Genomic DNA, 16,756 nt, shown 5'->3' on the forward strand with positions numbered 1-16,756 from the left:
AGAGAAAGGCTGTTCTACTCACATCAGTTAATTGACAAACCCTTCATTATGGACCCTGAATGTTGGGGATCATGGAACGTGCCACGATTTGGCAACTGCTGGTGCTCTGAGGATTTAAGAGACAAACCGCCACGGGACTGTTTTGACTCTGGAGGGGCAAATGTTGTTCATGGTCATGAGAGGATTGGTAAAAGAAAACAAAACAAAACAAAACAAAAAAAGTCATTAGGCCATCACGAGTCTTCCTAAGGATCATAATACATTTAATAAAGTTTGAGTCACAAATACAAAGTCCCCATAACTCATTTCCCATTTCCTATGCATTCCCTCCCAGTCAAGGCTCCTATGGGTACGTATTTTACATTGTTTAATCAGGATGTATGTGTAATTTTTATAACCTGGATTTTGCAATGAAAAATTTCCCCAAACTGTTTTTCCACAGTTTGTCTAAGTCATCATAATTGTTATTTTAGTGACTGCATAATATTCCGTTCAGTAATCCGATCATGTTTTGCTCAAACTTCTTGTTAACCAACTTATTAAACAAGATGCTCCTTGGACTTTACTGAAAATCATTGTGAATGCTTAAGAGTTTTCATGATAAAACACATACTTACCCTATAAAGTACATTCAGTGGATCATTTAGTGGCACAGTATATGCTGCTGTAGAGTCATAGGCCTTCAACCTCCCCAATAGCAAGATGCTTTCAAAGTGTCTTTTGGCTTAAAACAATTTTGCAAAATTGGTACATATAATAGGCTTAGCTAACGCAGAAATTAAAAAGAACTCTGTTGGCAGCACTGCCCCTTCTTGTAATAGGTCAGGAATGTGGACACTGTTTTTATTGGTACATGACTGCTGAAGTTCCTAGTTTGTTTGTTTGTTTTTTGCGGTACGCGGGCCTCTCACTGCTGTGGCCTCTCCCTTTAAGGAGCACAGGCTCGGGACGCGCAGGTTCAGCGGCCATGGCTCACGGGCCCAGCCACTCCGCGGCCTGTGGGATCTTCCCGGACCGGGGCACAAACCCGTGTCCCCTGCATCAGCAGGCGGACTCCCAACCACTGCGCCACCAGGGAAGCCCATGAAGTTCCTAGTTTTTATAAAGTGATCTGGTCCCTAAGAATCTGAGGACTAAACTATATAGTGACCCCCCAAACCTAAGGAGGAGGCCGTGGATTAACTAGGCTCATCACTTTCTTAATCAGGGCAGGATAATGGGTTCCAGGAGTCTGTGGCTGCCGTACCTACTTAGAAAGGGAATGGAGCATGGGTCAACTTAATTTTTTAGGTCTTTGGAAAACTGTTATAAATAATATAGGAAACTAAGATATTTTATCCTAGATAAAAGTAGTTACAGCTTCTGTTGTAGTTAGAAGTTTTAAGTAAGGTTAGGTCCTTTTGGATATTGAGTCTGTATGGGAGTAGAAATTTTCTTTCTGCCGATTATTTTAACTTTCATTTGATGACCTGATAAAAGGAGTTATGTATTCATCTGACCTTGGGTAATGACTTAAACTTCTTTGATTTTCACTTCTTTCCATTTTCTACCTGGGAATGATTACATCTGGCTTACCTGTATCATGAGATTGCTGTGAGAATCAAATGAGATGTAAACTGTAAAATCTTCTGACAAGTGCAAGGTGAATGCTATTATTAATCACTGGTGATGATAAATGATGATGATGAGTGAGAAATCCCCAGATACATCATCAGACAGCAGGACACTCTGTGGGTGTGTCAGGCTAGGATATGGTGAAGTGAGGCCAGTTAGCACCAGTGACTTGTTCCCTAATGTAAACCTCTTCCTTTACTTGTGGAAGCATGCTTCCACAGACTAGGCAAGGTGTTCTGAACTCACAATATTAAGGTCATCCAGAGAATCAGCCAGGAAGAATTTCCCTAATATTTTTGTGTTCTGCAGTGACAAATTATACCAAGACCCATGTGTAAACAGTTATTTCCAGGAATAAGAGACAGTGTCATCAAAAATGGAAGACAAGTCTGTGGCTAGAGGAGCATCTTCCCTATGCATTTGAACACTCAGGCTTGCTTTAAATTGTGTCCAGGTTGTGTGGTTAAGTTTTTGCCTGCAGGGAGTAAGCCACACAACTCCCCACAATTTCAGTGGGAGGCACCTGACCCAGTTTCCATGGTCTGAGCTGAAAGATTACCCGAGTGTGGGCACTGCCACAATGGCCTATAAACATGACATAGGGAACTCTTTAAAAATTCACATTTTAAAGAGTAAATTAGATAGTCTTCATTTGTTTTGCTTAGGGTTTTGGGTGTAATTACTTTTTCCTCCTGAAAAAGTATTTCAGGAAGTATTTCCTCCTGAAAAAGCATTTCAGCATCATCTCCACAAATAGTTATTAGAGGATTGGGAAACAGTTCTGCACTCACTATCATAGAATATAAATCTCACCCATGTAAAGCCATATATGTTTGTCCTGGGCAGATAGGAAATGACTGATTGTGTCATTGTTCTCTTGGCCTGACTCTGCCCAGGTATCTTAGATACATAGGGTGATAGACAAATTCTTTCAGGGCCACGGAAGACATATTCAATGAACCTAGCTTCAGGGCACAGAGTATCTTCACGATATTTGGAAAGAATAAACTATTTCCTCCTTCCTTACCAGGAGTTCGATTACACCATCCTTACCTTTGGAAGAGATGAGAGCATAGGTCATTTCTATCTCTTTGAGACTTTGAAAACAATTAAGATAAAGAAAGTGAGATAATATATGCTGAAGAAAAGAAGGCTGCCACAGAAGATATAGTCCACATATCCACTGAGTACCAAAAAAGGGAAAATGAGGTTTAACTAGGGTTGCATCTGAGGATTTATGTCCAGACAATGATGATTGCCTCTGAAGTGAGTGGGAGTTCCCTTCCATGGGTAGAGTTCTAGTTGCATGAGATGATGTCCTTTTGAACCTGCCTAAAGTGGCTCCTTATCCACATACCGCTGATAAATCTTCGTCATAGTACTATTTTTATGCATCACTTTGAGTAAGCAGAAGGGTTCATTTGTGTTAAATAGGTGAGCAGTTGGCAGAGGGGACATTTCTTAACCTGATAATGAGGGAAAGCCCTCATTAAGACCCTAAGCATTCAAGAGCCACGGTCTTCTACTGTATCTCTTTCTTCTCTGTAATTTGTTTTCTCAAAATCTAGTCTGTAAACCACCTGCAGCAGAATCACTTGGAGAGCTTGTTAGAAATGCACACTCTTGGGCCCTAGTTCAGACCTGCTGAATCAGAGACGCTGGGGTGGGGCCCAACAGTCTGCTTCAGCAAGCCCTGCAGGGGATTCTGATGCTCGCCAAAGTCTGAGAAGCATTGGGATGAGGACATCCATTTCCTTCAGAAATTCTTTACAACAGTAGGGAAAAGACTCATGAAGAGAATGTGATTCATTCGCCATGCCTGGGTTTTGTTAATCTCAGTTTAGAAGGAAATTTATAAGGAGATTTAATCCAGCCCTCTCTCTAGTATTTGAATCCCTCCCTTCCTCCCTTTCTCCCTTCCTCTCTTTCTTTCCTCCTTCCTTCCCTCATTTCTTTTCCCTCTTTCTCTTTCTATCTTATGTGCCAGACACTAGACCAGGGATTGAGGATGCAGTGATGAATGCGAACAGCAGTCTCCTGTCTTCCTAGAGCTTACAGTCTAGGGAAAAGGCATATTAAAATGATTATACTAACAACTATGAAATTATAATTGTTCTAAGTACTATGGTGAGGAGGTACACAATGTCATGATAGTGTATAATAGAGAGATTTAAGCAAGTCCGTACACCTTCTACAAGGTAACTCAGCCCTGATGGAGCACTTCCTCTTGCAGGGGAACTTTTGACAACTTATTGGAGCCTATTTCACTCTAAGATAAATCTAAATGTTAGAAATTTTGAGTGAAAATATTGAGTCAAAATCTGCCACACTCTACTTCGGACCATGCTATCCTGACTCTAGTATCTGGAATCTACAAGGAACAAATCCAGTCCTCTTTTACATTGCAGATCTTCACACAGATAAAGAATTCTTCCCTCTAGGTTTTTTCTTTCCAAGGCTGTGAGATTCCTCATTTACTTGGTCTTCTTCAGAATACTCCACCTTTTTTTCTTTATTTTTAAACTTTTTGTAAAATGTTCTGTTGCTCAGCATGAGCTGGAAGTATATAATGATAAGCTCAGAGTGGTCTATCTCAGAATCTATCTATAACCGTCATTGTCTTTGGTATATTCCACATTCCTGTGGTCCAACCTCACCTGCTTTATGTACGACTGTATCACACCACTGACTTGTACTGAGCTCACAGTTAAGTGAAACCCTGGTTACCTATCTACCTCTATCTGTCTGTCTGTCTATATATTACCTTTTCCAAGTAATTGAAAATGTTTTCCTCTAAGATGTCAGTACCATCAGCCCTTTAACCAGCACCCATCATTTAGGCTGTTTACCTACTTCATTATGTTTGTTTGCATTATCACCTAATCTAAATTTCTTCAGTGTGTCAGTCAAAATTATGCACAACTCTAATATTTGTCTTGCTAAAATCTAGATACAGGATGTCTCCAAAGTCAATGGTAGCTATTCTACCAATGTAATTCGTTTTTTGTTTGTTTGTTTGTTTTGTTTTGTTTTGTTTTGCGGTATGCGGGCCTCTCACTGCTGTGGCCTCTCCCGTTGCGGAGCACAGGCTCCCACGCGCAGGCTCAGCGGCCATGGCTCACGGGCCCAGCCGCTCCGCGACATGTGGGATCTTCCCGGACCGGGGCACGAACCCGTGTCCCCTGCAACGGCAGGCGGACTCCCAACCACTGCACCACCAGGGAAGCCCTACCAATGTAATTTATTTAAAGGAAATGAGGTTAGTTTGTCTTCACTTGTTTTAGTAATTCCCACTTCATTTTCTATGTTAACAAACAGCCTTTTAATATTTATTGACAAGTCAAAAATTCATGAGATATACCACTTTTAGCTATATGAGGCATACAGTTTTTCTGCGTGGTTAAAACATTCTATCAAAACAATAGAAACACATTTTTTCCATTTATTTAAGAAGTCTTTTATATCCTCAGAGTGAGTTCTCATATCTTTGTATTTTCAACTAGAGTAACACCATTATAGTTCATTCTGGGGTCCCTGGATGTTCAGGAGGTGTACATTCTTTCTTGGCTTATTCCTCTTCTCTTCCTGGTACGTCTGTGCTCACTAACACAGACATGGTTTGGCCAGTAGATGAATATTTTCGTCTGGCAGTTTACAGAATACTATTCAGGGACTTCTAAGTAAACCTGGGGCTAGTTCTCATAAGAGCTATTATTTACAATTTGGTAATAAATATTTGCTTAAGTTGGTCATGAATAAATAAGTTTTTTAATAAAAATAAAAACTTTTATTACCATTTCATTAGAACAGACATCATTTATTTTTAATTCCAATGAGAGGGTTTTTTCTTTTGTTTTTAATAATGCATATCACATTCTATCTTGCCCTCAATCTGCTCACTAATTAAATGAGTGGTTTGGACTAAATGATCCCTGTGATATAGTCAAATTCTAGAATTATATGATTCTAAACTTTGAGAAGGAAATAAAATTTAAAATAACTTTATAAAATGGATGGCTAGTGGGAAGCTGCTGCGTAGCACAGGGAGATCAGCTCGGTGCTTTGTGACCACCTAGAGGGGTGGGATAAGGAGGGTGGGAGGGAGGCTCAAGAGGGAGGGATATGGGGATATATGTATATATGTATAGCTGATTTAGTTTGTTGTACAGCAGAAACTAACACCACATTGTAAAGCAGTTATATTCCAATAAAGATATAAATAAATAAAATAAAATAATTTTAAAGTTAAACCACAACACACACACACACACACACATACACACACACACACACACACCCCACACCTGTGCATGTAAAACTGATGAAATCTGAATAAGGTGGCTAGATTGAATCAGTGTCAATTTCCTGCGTGTGATATTGTACTATAGCTTTTGCAAGATATTTCCATTAGGGAAAACTGGGTGAGGATATATTGGATATTTCTGTATTATTTCTTATAAAAATGTGAATCTACGATTATCTCAAAATAAAAAGTTAAACAAATAAACCATAGAGTGTCATAACAGGACATTGGAAGCAAATAGGCCTTGCTTGTCCATATACTAGCTTAAACGGATTAGTTAACCTTTCTGAAACTCAGTTTCTTTGTCAGCCTTAAAGTGGGAAGATGAATTCCTACCTAATGGGATTATTGGAAGGATTATATGAGATAGTGTGTATAAACATCTCTTATGGTTCATACTCCATGATAGTATTCAGTAAGTGTTGGTTACTTTCCCCAGGGCTTTTTCTGTGCTCTGGAAGAGAAACTAGGACAAACAGCCTTGCTGCAGGTCTCCTAAAAAAAAGACGACATATGACCTGAAGCTGAAGACAGTTTGGAAGCATACATTAGTGAGATGAACCCCATAGCAGTGTAGTGAGTAATGCTGTTACATAACTTTCACAAATCACCAGGCAGATCAGCTAACATGGCTTGGCACCGTTTACCAATAAAATAAAATAACAAGGCAGCTTCCAAACCCAGCCCGAGTCAGGGAGTCCCGACACAGCAGCCAGAGTTAAAATCCAGGATGACTACATAGGCCTTGGAGCTTTGGCGTTTCAGTTGACTCAGACATGCAGTAAATCCGTATAAGTGGAAAAAAAACAAAACCGATTTCTCTCTGGCTGGCCCCCTGAATAATTGTCCCCAAGGGGCCTAGAGAAGCTTTCTTTCCCTTGCAAAAGTCCTTAATCATGTCTCCCAAATATGAGTTTTCCATGCAGCTGCACAGATGAGAACTAGGGAGGGACTAAGGAAAATAGACATGTCTTGGTCCCGAGGATGTGATTGTTGAGTGAATGGCCAAGATGTGTCTCCCACATGTCTCCTAAAATGTTTAGAGTTTCCCAGGGCTCTGTCCTCACCTTTGATCTGATGAATGTTTTTGTCAGTGAGTTGGATAGAAACACAGAAGGTTAAGCCCACCAAATTTTCGTATGATACCGAGGTAAAAAAGGGAGTCTGGGGACAGAATTACAATTTTTTAATGATTTTGGCAGGCTCTAGGGCACTGAACTGATCACGGTAAGTTGTACTTTAACAGGGGTAATGTTAAAGCCTGCACTTCAAAATCAAAAGCAGAAGTATAGGTTAGAAAAGGCTTAGATTGACAAGGGTTTTTTACGAAAAAGTTGTAGGGATTTTATTGGATTACAGGAAATGTATGAGCCAACAGGTTGCTATGGTTGATTAAAAAAGAGGTTAGGGACCAGAAAAAGGAAAGTAATCTTTCTACTTTACAATATTTGCACTAGTTAGACAATACTCTTTGTGTTGTATTCAGTCTAGGTCCAAATTTAAGAAAGATATTGACAGATTCAAATTGGTCACTAAGGGAAGGAAGGAAAGAGGAGGGCCAAGTTTTTAAAAATCCCCAAACTATATTGTTTAAAGAATGATTGCAGGAAGATAAGGAGACTCAGCTATCTTTTAGTTACCATATGGAAGAAGAGTAAACTTGTCTATTTTGCTCTGAAAGGCAGAAGCAGGATTAATGAGAGTTCATGGAAACAGATTTTGGCTCAACAGAAGGAAAATTTTTCGAATAATTACAGCAGTTCAGTGACAAAAAAGACTATTTCATTAAATTGTGAGCCTCCTGTCACTGGAAATATTCAAGCTAAGGCTGGACGAGTGTCTCAGGGATTCTGAAGTCTCCCAGCATTGAAAAGAGCTTGGGGTGGGTGACCTTTGAGATCAGTTCTAACTCTCATAGTCTATGATTTAAGTAAGCATGAATGCCAAGGCTGCTTATGACATGCCAGAGCCACTTTTTCAACTCTTGGCTCTGATTCTGACCAGCTGTGTGACCTTCAGCTAAGAAATTAACCATTTCTTCTTCCAGTTTCCTCATCCGTAAATTGAAGGAGCTGCATTTAATGATGCCTGAGTTCTCCCCAGCACGTCTGTCTCCTTGAGCATCCTCATGACTACAGCACGTTGGAAAAGTAGAGTCTGAGCTGATGCCTGCCATTTTTCTAAGTCAGCTTGCAGGAGAGGGCCGAAAGACCAAAACCCATTGTTGATTCTGGGGGCCATGGAACTAACTCTCAAGTTCTTGTTGGCAGGAGCATGGGTGATTATGAGCCCAGAATTTGTTCCCATGGGATCTGTGGCAGGAAGTAGATTAAATAACTGAAAATCTGGTTTCTTTCGAACACCTGTACATTCTGGCTGAGTTCAGCAATGCCTTGGCAAACAACTTAGAAGAAGTGAAGATCATATGAGCATTGCATTGTAGTTCTGTCCTTTACAAAGCAAACCTTTGTCTTTATTTCCTTAATGATCTGGCAGTTTCTATTGGACTTTGTTTATAATCATGAGAACCAATATCCATAAAGCAACTTATTACGTGACAGATAGTGTTCTAAAAGTTTTATATAAATTACTTTAATCTGTTTATAATCTAAAAATCTAATGATGAAATCAGTGATTAGGTCCTTTTTACCATAAGGAAAAAGAGTAGTTAAAATCCAGTGTAAGTCTGGCTTAATGGTAGAGTCCAGAATGGAGATTCATGCCCTTATTTTTTTAAACTTCATTACTGCTGTTCAATGACTATAATTTCCTTTGTGGTCCATTTGATTGCTAATACTTTTCTTCTCTGCCTATATTAACATGCCTCATCCTGCACCACTGCTGCATTCTAGCTCTTCCACTTCTTCCTTGACTTCTCTCTGGCTCCCACATCATTGCCTCCAAATCTCATTTCTTCAGTTATTTTCTCCAAAGGTCTTTGAAAAAGCAGCCATCAGGGGGAGTGTCATAGTTTTCTTTACATATATATGTATATAGATATAGATGGTATGGCCATGATTTCAGATACCTCCTCCAGTTACTGAGGTCAGCTAGGGGAGAAAGAAGTAAATTGATGCTTCTTGTAAGGACTTGAAGAACTTAAACCTCATTCCCAGGCTCATGGGTCTGGCAATACTCACTCCATCTAAGTCCCACATTTTCTTCCATCTCTTTGTTTCCTTAGGCTGGAAATGAAAACAGCTGTTAAAAATAAGAGCACATGAGTCAGTTTTGAATCTCAATGTAGTAATTACAGTTTCCATCTCAGTTGGTATAGTTCCTCCCAGTGTACTGAGCCCCGTATCACAGCCCCCTTGTTGTCAATTTTATACCAAGACCTTAACTTGTGTTTTCCAAACCTCTAAGATTAAACACTAAATCAATTGCCAAACCAAATAAATAAATAAATAAATGGCAAGGAAGAAAACACTTCAATTTGAAAACCTGATTCTTGGGACATGCCCTTTTTCTGATTTAGATTTTTTTTTTTTTTTTTTTTTTGCGGTACACAGGCCTCTCACTGCCGCGGCCTCTCCCGTTGCGGAGCACAGGCTCCGGACGCGCAGGCCCAGCGGCCACGGCTCAGGGGCCCAGCCGCTCCGCGGCATCAGCAGGCGGACTCTCAACCACTGCGCCACCAGGGAAGCCCTGCTTGTACTCATATAGAGGCTATTCCTTGTATTTTCTCTTTTCCAAGTTCCTGAGGTTTATGACCTAGTAAGCCAATCTCAAAAGAGTCATCTACAATCCATGAATTGATTGTCCCCTTTTAGAGCAGATTGATCCTCTTTTAGTTCTGCTCAGTCCCCGAATCAACCATTGAGTCCTTGACTGAGCAATCCCACTGGCTTAAAGCTCTGAAGGTCCCCCCGCCCCCCCCAGTGAATCAGCTGCCTTCAACTGACCTATCTAATATTGCCCTATTAATACAGATCATATGCTATTAGCAAGAGAACTTTGTGTCCTACTGGGGGAGAAGCAGGAGGCAGGAGACTTGACCCTTTCAGTCATTTCACTTTGCCTACTTTATTTCCATTTTCTAAGATTTGATTTCTTTATTGTTAGATTAAATTATTTCTAAAATTCACTTTCCTGCTAATATTTCTATAATTCGGTTATCACTGTATCCTCCATGAGCTACTTTTATGTGATGAAAATTCTCTTGGTCAGTTTGGGCTGCTCTAACAAAAATACCATAGTCTTGGAAGTCCAAGATCAAGGCAGTGGCAGATCCAGTGTCTGGACAGAGACAGAGAGAGAGGAGAGAGAGAGAGCAAGAGAGCGAGCCTTTTCTTATAAGGGCTTAAGTCCAACGTGAGGGCTGTACCTTCATGACCTAATTACCTCCCAAAGCCTCCATCTCCAAATATCATTACATTGGGGATTAGGGTTTCAACATATGAATTTTAGGAGACACAAGCATTCAGTCCATTGCAGAAATGAAGATATTTGCATGCACGGTATGATTTGTGGAATTCCAGGAAGGCCATTTAGCACACTTAAAAATCCTATACCGGGCTTCCCTGGTGGCACAGTGGTTGAGAGTCTGCCTGCCGATGCAGGGGACGTGGGTTCTTTCCCTGGTCCAGGAAGATCCCACATGCCGCGGAGCGGCTGGGCCCGTGAGCCATGGCCGCTGAGCCTGCGCGTCCGGATCCTGTGCTCCACAATGGGAGGGGCCACGACAGTGAGAGGCCCGCATAGCGCAAAAAAAAAAAAAAAAATCCTATACCATTAGGTATCCATTCCTTTGTGGTAGGATATTACCTGTCAGATACAACACCTTTTAAAATCCAATATGTTTGGAAAGGCAAATCAAAAAACCAGTATGTGAGGTAGTATAGTGTAGTGCTTAGAAGCAGACTCTTGGGTCAAACTATCTGAGTTCATACCCTTATTGGTATATGACCTTTGGCAATTAATTCAACTTTCTGTGCTTCCTGTGCTATAGTCTCCTCATCTACAAGCTGGAGATGATAATACTCACCTCAGAGGTTTCTGTGAGGTTTCAATGAAGTATGTAACATGCTTAGAAGAACAGTATCTTGCTATATGTGTTAGCAATTACTATCCTTCATTTGTATAAATCAGCCTATTATATTGATGTCCTTTTGACAGAAAGTTAATATCAGGTCACAGAGAAATTGGAGTTTTATTTGGGAAACTGGGAGGGGATACCTTGGGTACATGAGGCACTTTGAGGAATAGTCTGCCTTACTGAGGTGTTATAGTTGGTGGCATAAAGCCACTAAGTGCCAGGGTGTCTAAGGGAAATACAAGAGAGATAAAGGGGGATAGATTTGCTCTGGTCATAACCAGCATGTCTAGTAACTGATAGAATTAATCAGCTGGTAGAGTGAGCAAGTCATGTGATATACACCTGCAAATGAATTTGGAATTCAGTACTTGCTTAACTTTTTTGTGTCTCATAATTCTATCCCTTGTAATATTCAGGTAATGCTGGGTCTCTGAACCATGGAAAAATGTAAAATAAAGTGGTTTTGTTTGCTAAATGCCCTTGCCTCTTTCTTTTAGATTACATGAAGCAGACGACATTTGAAGTCCAAGCCTTTTTAGAAGCTGTGCAATTCTTCCGACAGGAGAAGGGACACTATGGCTCGTGGGAAATGATCACTGGGGATGAAGTCCAGGTAACATGGGGCTCAGACTTTTGGATCCTATTCTCCATCTGAGTGGTAGGAGGTCAGGGTCATAATAAATAAGCAAATTTAAAAAGTTGCAAGCATGGAGGATGTGGTTCCAAAGGCCATTTCTCTCATTGTCTAGAAGCGTTTGGTCAGCAAACTATTGGACACCTTCTCTAAAGACCTCCAGACCAGACACTAAATAGGGCAGCCCAAAATACTGCAACTGCAATGGAAGAGCTACTTCCAGTTTCTTTCTGGAAAATACATATTCTCTCAAATGACCTCATGCTTCCAAACTAGAAGCAAATGTGAGCAGTGTGGCATAGTGCAAGGTGTGTGGTGGGGCTTTAGGTCAGAAGACTTGGGTTAAAGCCTGCCAACCTTATTTAACCGCTTTTAGTCTCAGGTTACTCCTCTGAAAAAAATAGGAATGACAGTGTTTGTTTTGCAGGGTTGTGAGAATTAAATGAGATGTTGTTGGAAAAGTATCTGGCAAATAGCTGTCTTTATCTATGGAATGATTTATAAAGGAAGTAATTAAAGGAAACAAATTTTGAAAGCATTAGGTAGTTTTCTATATGTTTCATTTACCTTTTCTGGTACTCTATTCCCTGTGGTCCAGTATAATTTCCCAAGACCCTGATTAAATGTCAGTCATAGGCTAAGTGTCTTGGTTGGTTTGGTACCAGGCACTTTGTTACAATCTCCAAGGAGACTGTACTTCATGATGTGACCTCATCCTCCATAAGGACAGCAATCACACAGCTGATTCAGCCAGGAAGAGGAGGCTGGGTATGGGCATTATTTAATTAAAGGCATACAGGGTCCAAGAATGCTATTCTTTAATTTCCCCTCATATCCCAGAATAGCAAGTGTGAAATTTGTTATTAGGGAACAATATTTGGAAGATGCCAGATGGTGTCTTGCCTTTGTATGGTCATTAAACATCTAAAGCCAAAATCATTTTCTCATGGTAGTGGGCTGTTCTTTACTGTTTTACCATATGACTCAGAGTCTTTTCCTCCTCCTTCTCCCCCTTCTTCTTCCTTTTTCTTTTTCTTTTTTTAACATCTTTATTGGAGTATAACTGCTCTACAATGGTGTGTTAGTTTCTACTTTATAACAAAGTGAATCAGTTATACATATACATATGTCTCCATATCTCCTCCCTCTTGCATCTCCCTCCCACCCTCCCTATCCCACCCCTCTAGGTGGTCACAAAGCACTGAGCTGATCTCCCTGTGCTATGCGGCTGCTTCCCACTAGCTATCTACTTTACGTTTGGTAGTGTATATATGTCCATGCCACTCTCTCACTTCGTCCCAGCTTACCCTTCCCCCTCCCCATGTCCTCAAGTCCATTCTCTAGTAGGTCTGCGTCTTTATTCCCATCCTGCCTCTAGGTTCTTCAGAACCTAGAGGTTTTTTTTTTTTTTAGATTCCATATATATGTGTTAGCATACGGTATTTGTTTTTCTCTTTCTGACTTACTTGACTCTGTATGACAGACTCTAGGTCCATCCACCTCACTGCAAATAACTCAATTCCATTTCTTTTTATGGCTGAGTAATATTCCGTTGTATATATGTGCCACATCTTCTTTATCCATTCATCTGTCAATGGACACTTAGGTTGCTTCCATGTCCTGGCTATTGTAAATAGAGCTGCAATGAACATTGTGGTACGTGACTCTTTTTGAATTATGGTTTTCTCAGGGTATATGCCCAGTAGTGGGATTGCTGGGTGATATGGTAGTTCTATTTTTAGTTTTTTAAGGAACCTCCATACTGTTCTCCATAGTGGCTGTATCAATTTACATTTCCCACCAGCAGTGCAAGAGGGTTCCCTTTTCTCCACACACTCTCCAGCATTTATTTGTAGATATTTTGATCATGGCCATTCTGATCGGTGTGAGATGATACCTCATTGTTTTGATTTGCATTTCTCTAATGATTAGTGATGTTGAGCATCCTTTCATATGTTTGTTGGCAATCTGTATATCTTCTTTGGAGAAATGTCTATTTAAGTCTTCTGCCCATTTTTGGATTGGGTTGTTTGTTTTTTTGATACTGAACTGCATGAGCTGCTTGTAAATTTTGGAGATTAATCCTTTGTCAGTTGCTTTGTTTGCAAATATTTTCTCCCATTCTGAGGGTTGTTTTTTCATCTTGTTTATGGTTTCCTTTGCTGTGCAAAAGCTTTTAAGTTTCATTAGGTCCCGTTTGTTTATTTTCTTTTTTTTTTTTTTTTTGGTGGATTCTAAACTCATTTATTTTCCATCCTGAGACTTACTCAAGAACTTTAATCAATTCTTGGTTTCTGATATTTGGAGGAAGCACATCCATTTATACATCTGAGAGGATTAAGGACTAGCCATACTTATGCCAAAAAGAAAAACGAAAGCATAGGGGAGGCTGAACCACTTGCCATTGATTGGCCTGTTATATAAACATGCATATTTAATAGATATACCAGTATTAAAATGCCATTGTATGGTACTTTTTATGTTCAAATCCTAACTCTGTTCGTTTTGTCAATCTCATGAGATATGTAGAGCAGTTATTATTTCCATTTTGTAAATGAGAAAACTGAGGGAAGAATAGAGCGATTAAGTGACTTGCTCAGTTTTATCCATTCAACAATTATTTATTGAGCTGCTATATTCCAGGCACTATGCTGGGTGCTAGTGAACCAGAGATGGACAAGGCAGCATGGTCCTTGCCTTGTGGAGCTGATTGTTTTGGTCACATGCTAAGTGGATAAATGGCAAAGCAAATGATGGCTTCCGACTTCTGGTCCAGTGAAAGATCAACATCAACCATGGGACTATACCAAGTTAAACAGTTATTTAGCTCCTTGAGTTTAGCCAGGGTACTTGATTTTTTTCTTTCATTTGAAATCTCACATCAGCTCACATTCCTTCACGATTGCATTGAAAGCAGGTACTAAGTCCTTTCTGGGAGTTAGGTATTGAGTTTGTTTTCTTTTGTTGACTTTCTGCTCTTTAGTTTGGGCTGATAGGTGTGAATTGCTCTAAAGTGTAAAAGAATGAAATGACTCATCCCTTGCCATCGTGTTGAGGCAAGACATACCTAGAAACATCCAGAGAACAAGGCAGCCTTAGCAGTGTGTGTGGGTACATATGTGGGTCTGTTCATATATGGACATCATAAAGCATTAGCACAAAGCAGTCACAGGAAGGTGTTAATTTTGCTGTATAAAAAAAATACCTTAAAGGGGAAAACAAAACAAAACAAAAACCAGAGAAGAAATCAGTAAAATCTGGAGTTATCAAGTGACCCAATATGAAGTTTTGCTCCCCCAGGAATCTAAGTTTCTTTGGTGAAATCACAGACTCATCAGGTGTGAGCACTGGAAAGGCATTTCAGGATAATTTGTCCAGTACCCTCCAGGCGAGAGAAAGAACATTCAGAGAAGTTGGCCCAAGTCACAAAGCCAGTCTGTGACAGATACGCATTTTGAGCCATGTCAGGTGATCCTTTAAGAAGCTGGTAAAAGGAAATAACTTTCAAGACTTTACTGTGTGGGGCCTGGTGAGGGTAAGCTTCACTGTAACCACTCGCACATGGAGCTGAAAAGGTGTCTGTCCTACGACCCACAGAAAAAAGAGGTCAGCGCCCCAAAGAAGCTACCAAGTAGTTAAAGAAAAGGGCATAGCATAACTGAGTTTGAGAATATGACATCTTTTGTTTAAAGCACTGAATTTATTTGCATTTTTTTCATGTCTGCTAAGAACTTAATCATAACATTGTCCTAACCCCTTCTATCCTAGGGGACTGTATTCAGAAGATTTTCAGCATTGTTACAGTATTATCTTCATAGTAATGACTCACACAGCTAGTATGGCATGCCCTCGTGTTGATGGTTATTTTAGGCAAGTGTCTAGGCAAAGCAAATATCTTAGAATAACTTGCCTGACAGACTATTAAGGTGAAAATATTTGTACACCAGTAAAAGGATCAATATATTTTCTGCTTAATAAAAAATGTATCAAATAAAGTCATGAGGGAAAGCATTTTGTAAAATGTAAGTACAAGCTATGTGGTATACTTATTATTTGCCTTTAAATTAACCAGATGGGCCAAGAGAACAGTTCAAAATTCCCACAGATCAGGGTGGTTTCAAGACCAGAAGACTATCCACATTTTTTTAGGCCTTGTCCACAGGTTGTCTTTTGTCTAATGACCTTGAATGTGACCCATTTAAATGGATTCTTTCACCCATGGTTGCTGAGTAACACAAAGGGCACAAGGCCAACAGCCTGATCAGACCATGGGGCCAGCCTCAGGAAGGAGGGCAGTCTCTCTGGGCCTCACACCTTCCTCGCAGCTGCAGCATCTGGAAGGTAACAGGTGGTATGGCCTTCAGGGAGCGGGCCTGCGTTTCTTGGTTTCGATCAACCTAATGCCGGGTTTGGTTTCGTACATGTGTGGTGGAATTTTAAAATCTCCCAGTTAAATCCCAGCAATTAAATTTACACCCCCCACCCCCCACCCCCGTTTTTAAAGCACGAGAGATATCTTTAGTTTCCTTATGGTAAAACTCAGTGGATTCTATTCTGAAGAGGGAAGGTTGGGGAAACTCCTTCATTAGTATGATTGGTTTTATGAGATTAGCTACTTTCTTTCCGATAGCCCCAGGGTTTTGGACCCTGCTCATGGAGGGCTGACCAAGGTAAGGAATCTCAGAGCAGATCCTGGGCAGGTGAGGATCCTCACAAGGTCAGGATGTGGTGGGGCTGACGTTTACAGGAAGAAGAGCTGTTGGGATGAGACAGAGTTGGCCTCTGCCTGCCCCAGAGCTATTCCCTCATCACCAACCCCCACCCCCTGCTTTCAACGCACTCCCATCCCCCTCCTTTTTTTTCCAGACATATTTCCTTTCCAATCCCTTAAGTTATAAAATAGAACCAAATTTCTTGGAGCATTGTATGGGAAAGACTAAAAGAAAACTATAAGCCCACCCAGATGGAATGTTCTTTTTCTTTGGACGGTATAACATTTTCATCTTTCAAATCCCTTTCACACTCATGATCAGATTCAAGCCAATCTCTGCAAAAGGATAAATTTGGACAATTATTATGATTCTTGAATTTAATACTTTTAAACTAAGACAATATTTCCCATTGATTTGAAGTTCTGGCTTCAGTGTCCTTACTCTCTCAGCTCACT

General features: G+C 40.3%; 1 protein-coding gene across 2 annotated transcripts in view; it reads left to right on the forward strand.

Moving 5' to 3' along the window:
- NIBAN1 (niban apoptosis regulator 1) overlaps positions 1 to 16,756 on the forward strand; it is a 161,697-nt gene that overhangs the window by 119,055 nt on the left and 25,886 nt on the right. For both annotated transcript variants that reach the window (XM_027083024.1, XM_027083023.1), the window contains exon 6: positions 11,453 to 11,568. In XM_027083024.1, coding sequence (XP_026938825.1) covers positions 11,453 to 11,568 — 116 coding nt within the window. The remainder of the gene's footprint in view (positions 1 to 11,452; positions 11,569 to 16,756) is intronic.

The sequence above is a fragment of the Aethalodelphis obliquidens genome, unplaced genomic scaffold (genome assembly GCF_003676395.1).
Source record: "Aethalodelphis obliquidens isolate GAN/ISIS:26980383/991018 unplaced genomic scaffold, ASM367639v1 scaffold48, whole genome shotgun sequence".
Taxonomy (NCBI): domain Eukaryota; kingdom Metazoa; phylum Chordata; class Mammalia; order Artiodactyla; family Delphinidae; genus Aethalodelphis; species Aethalodelphis obliquidens.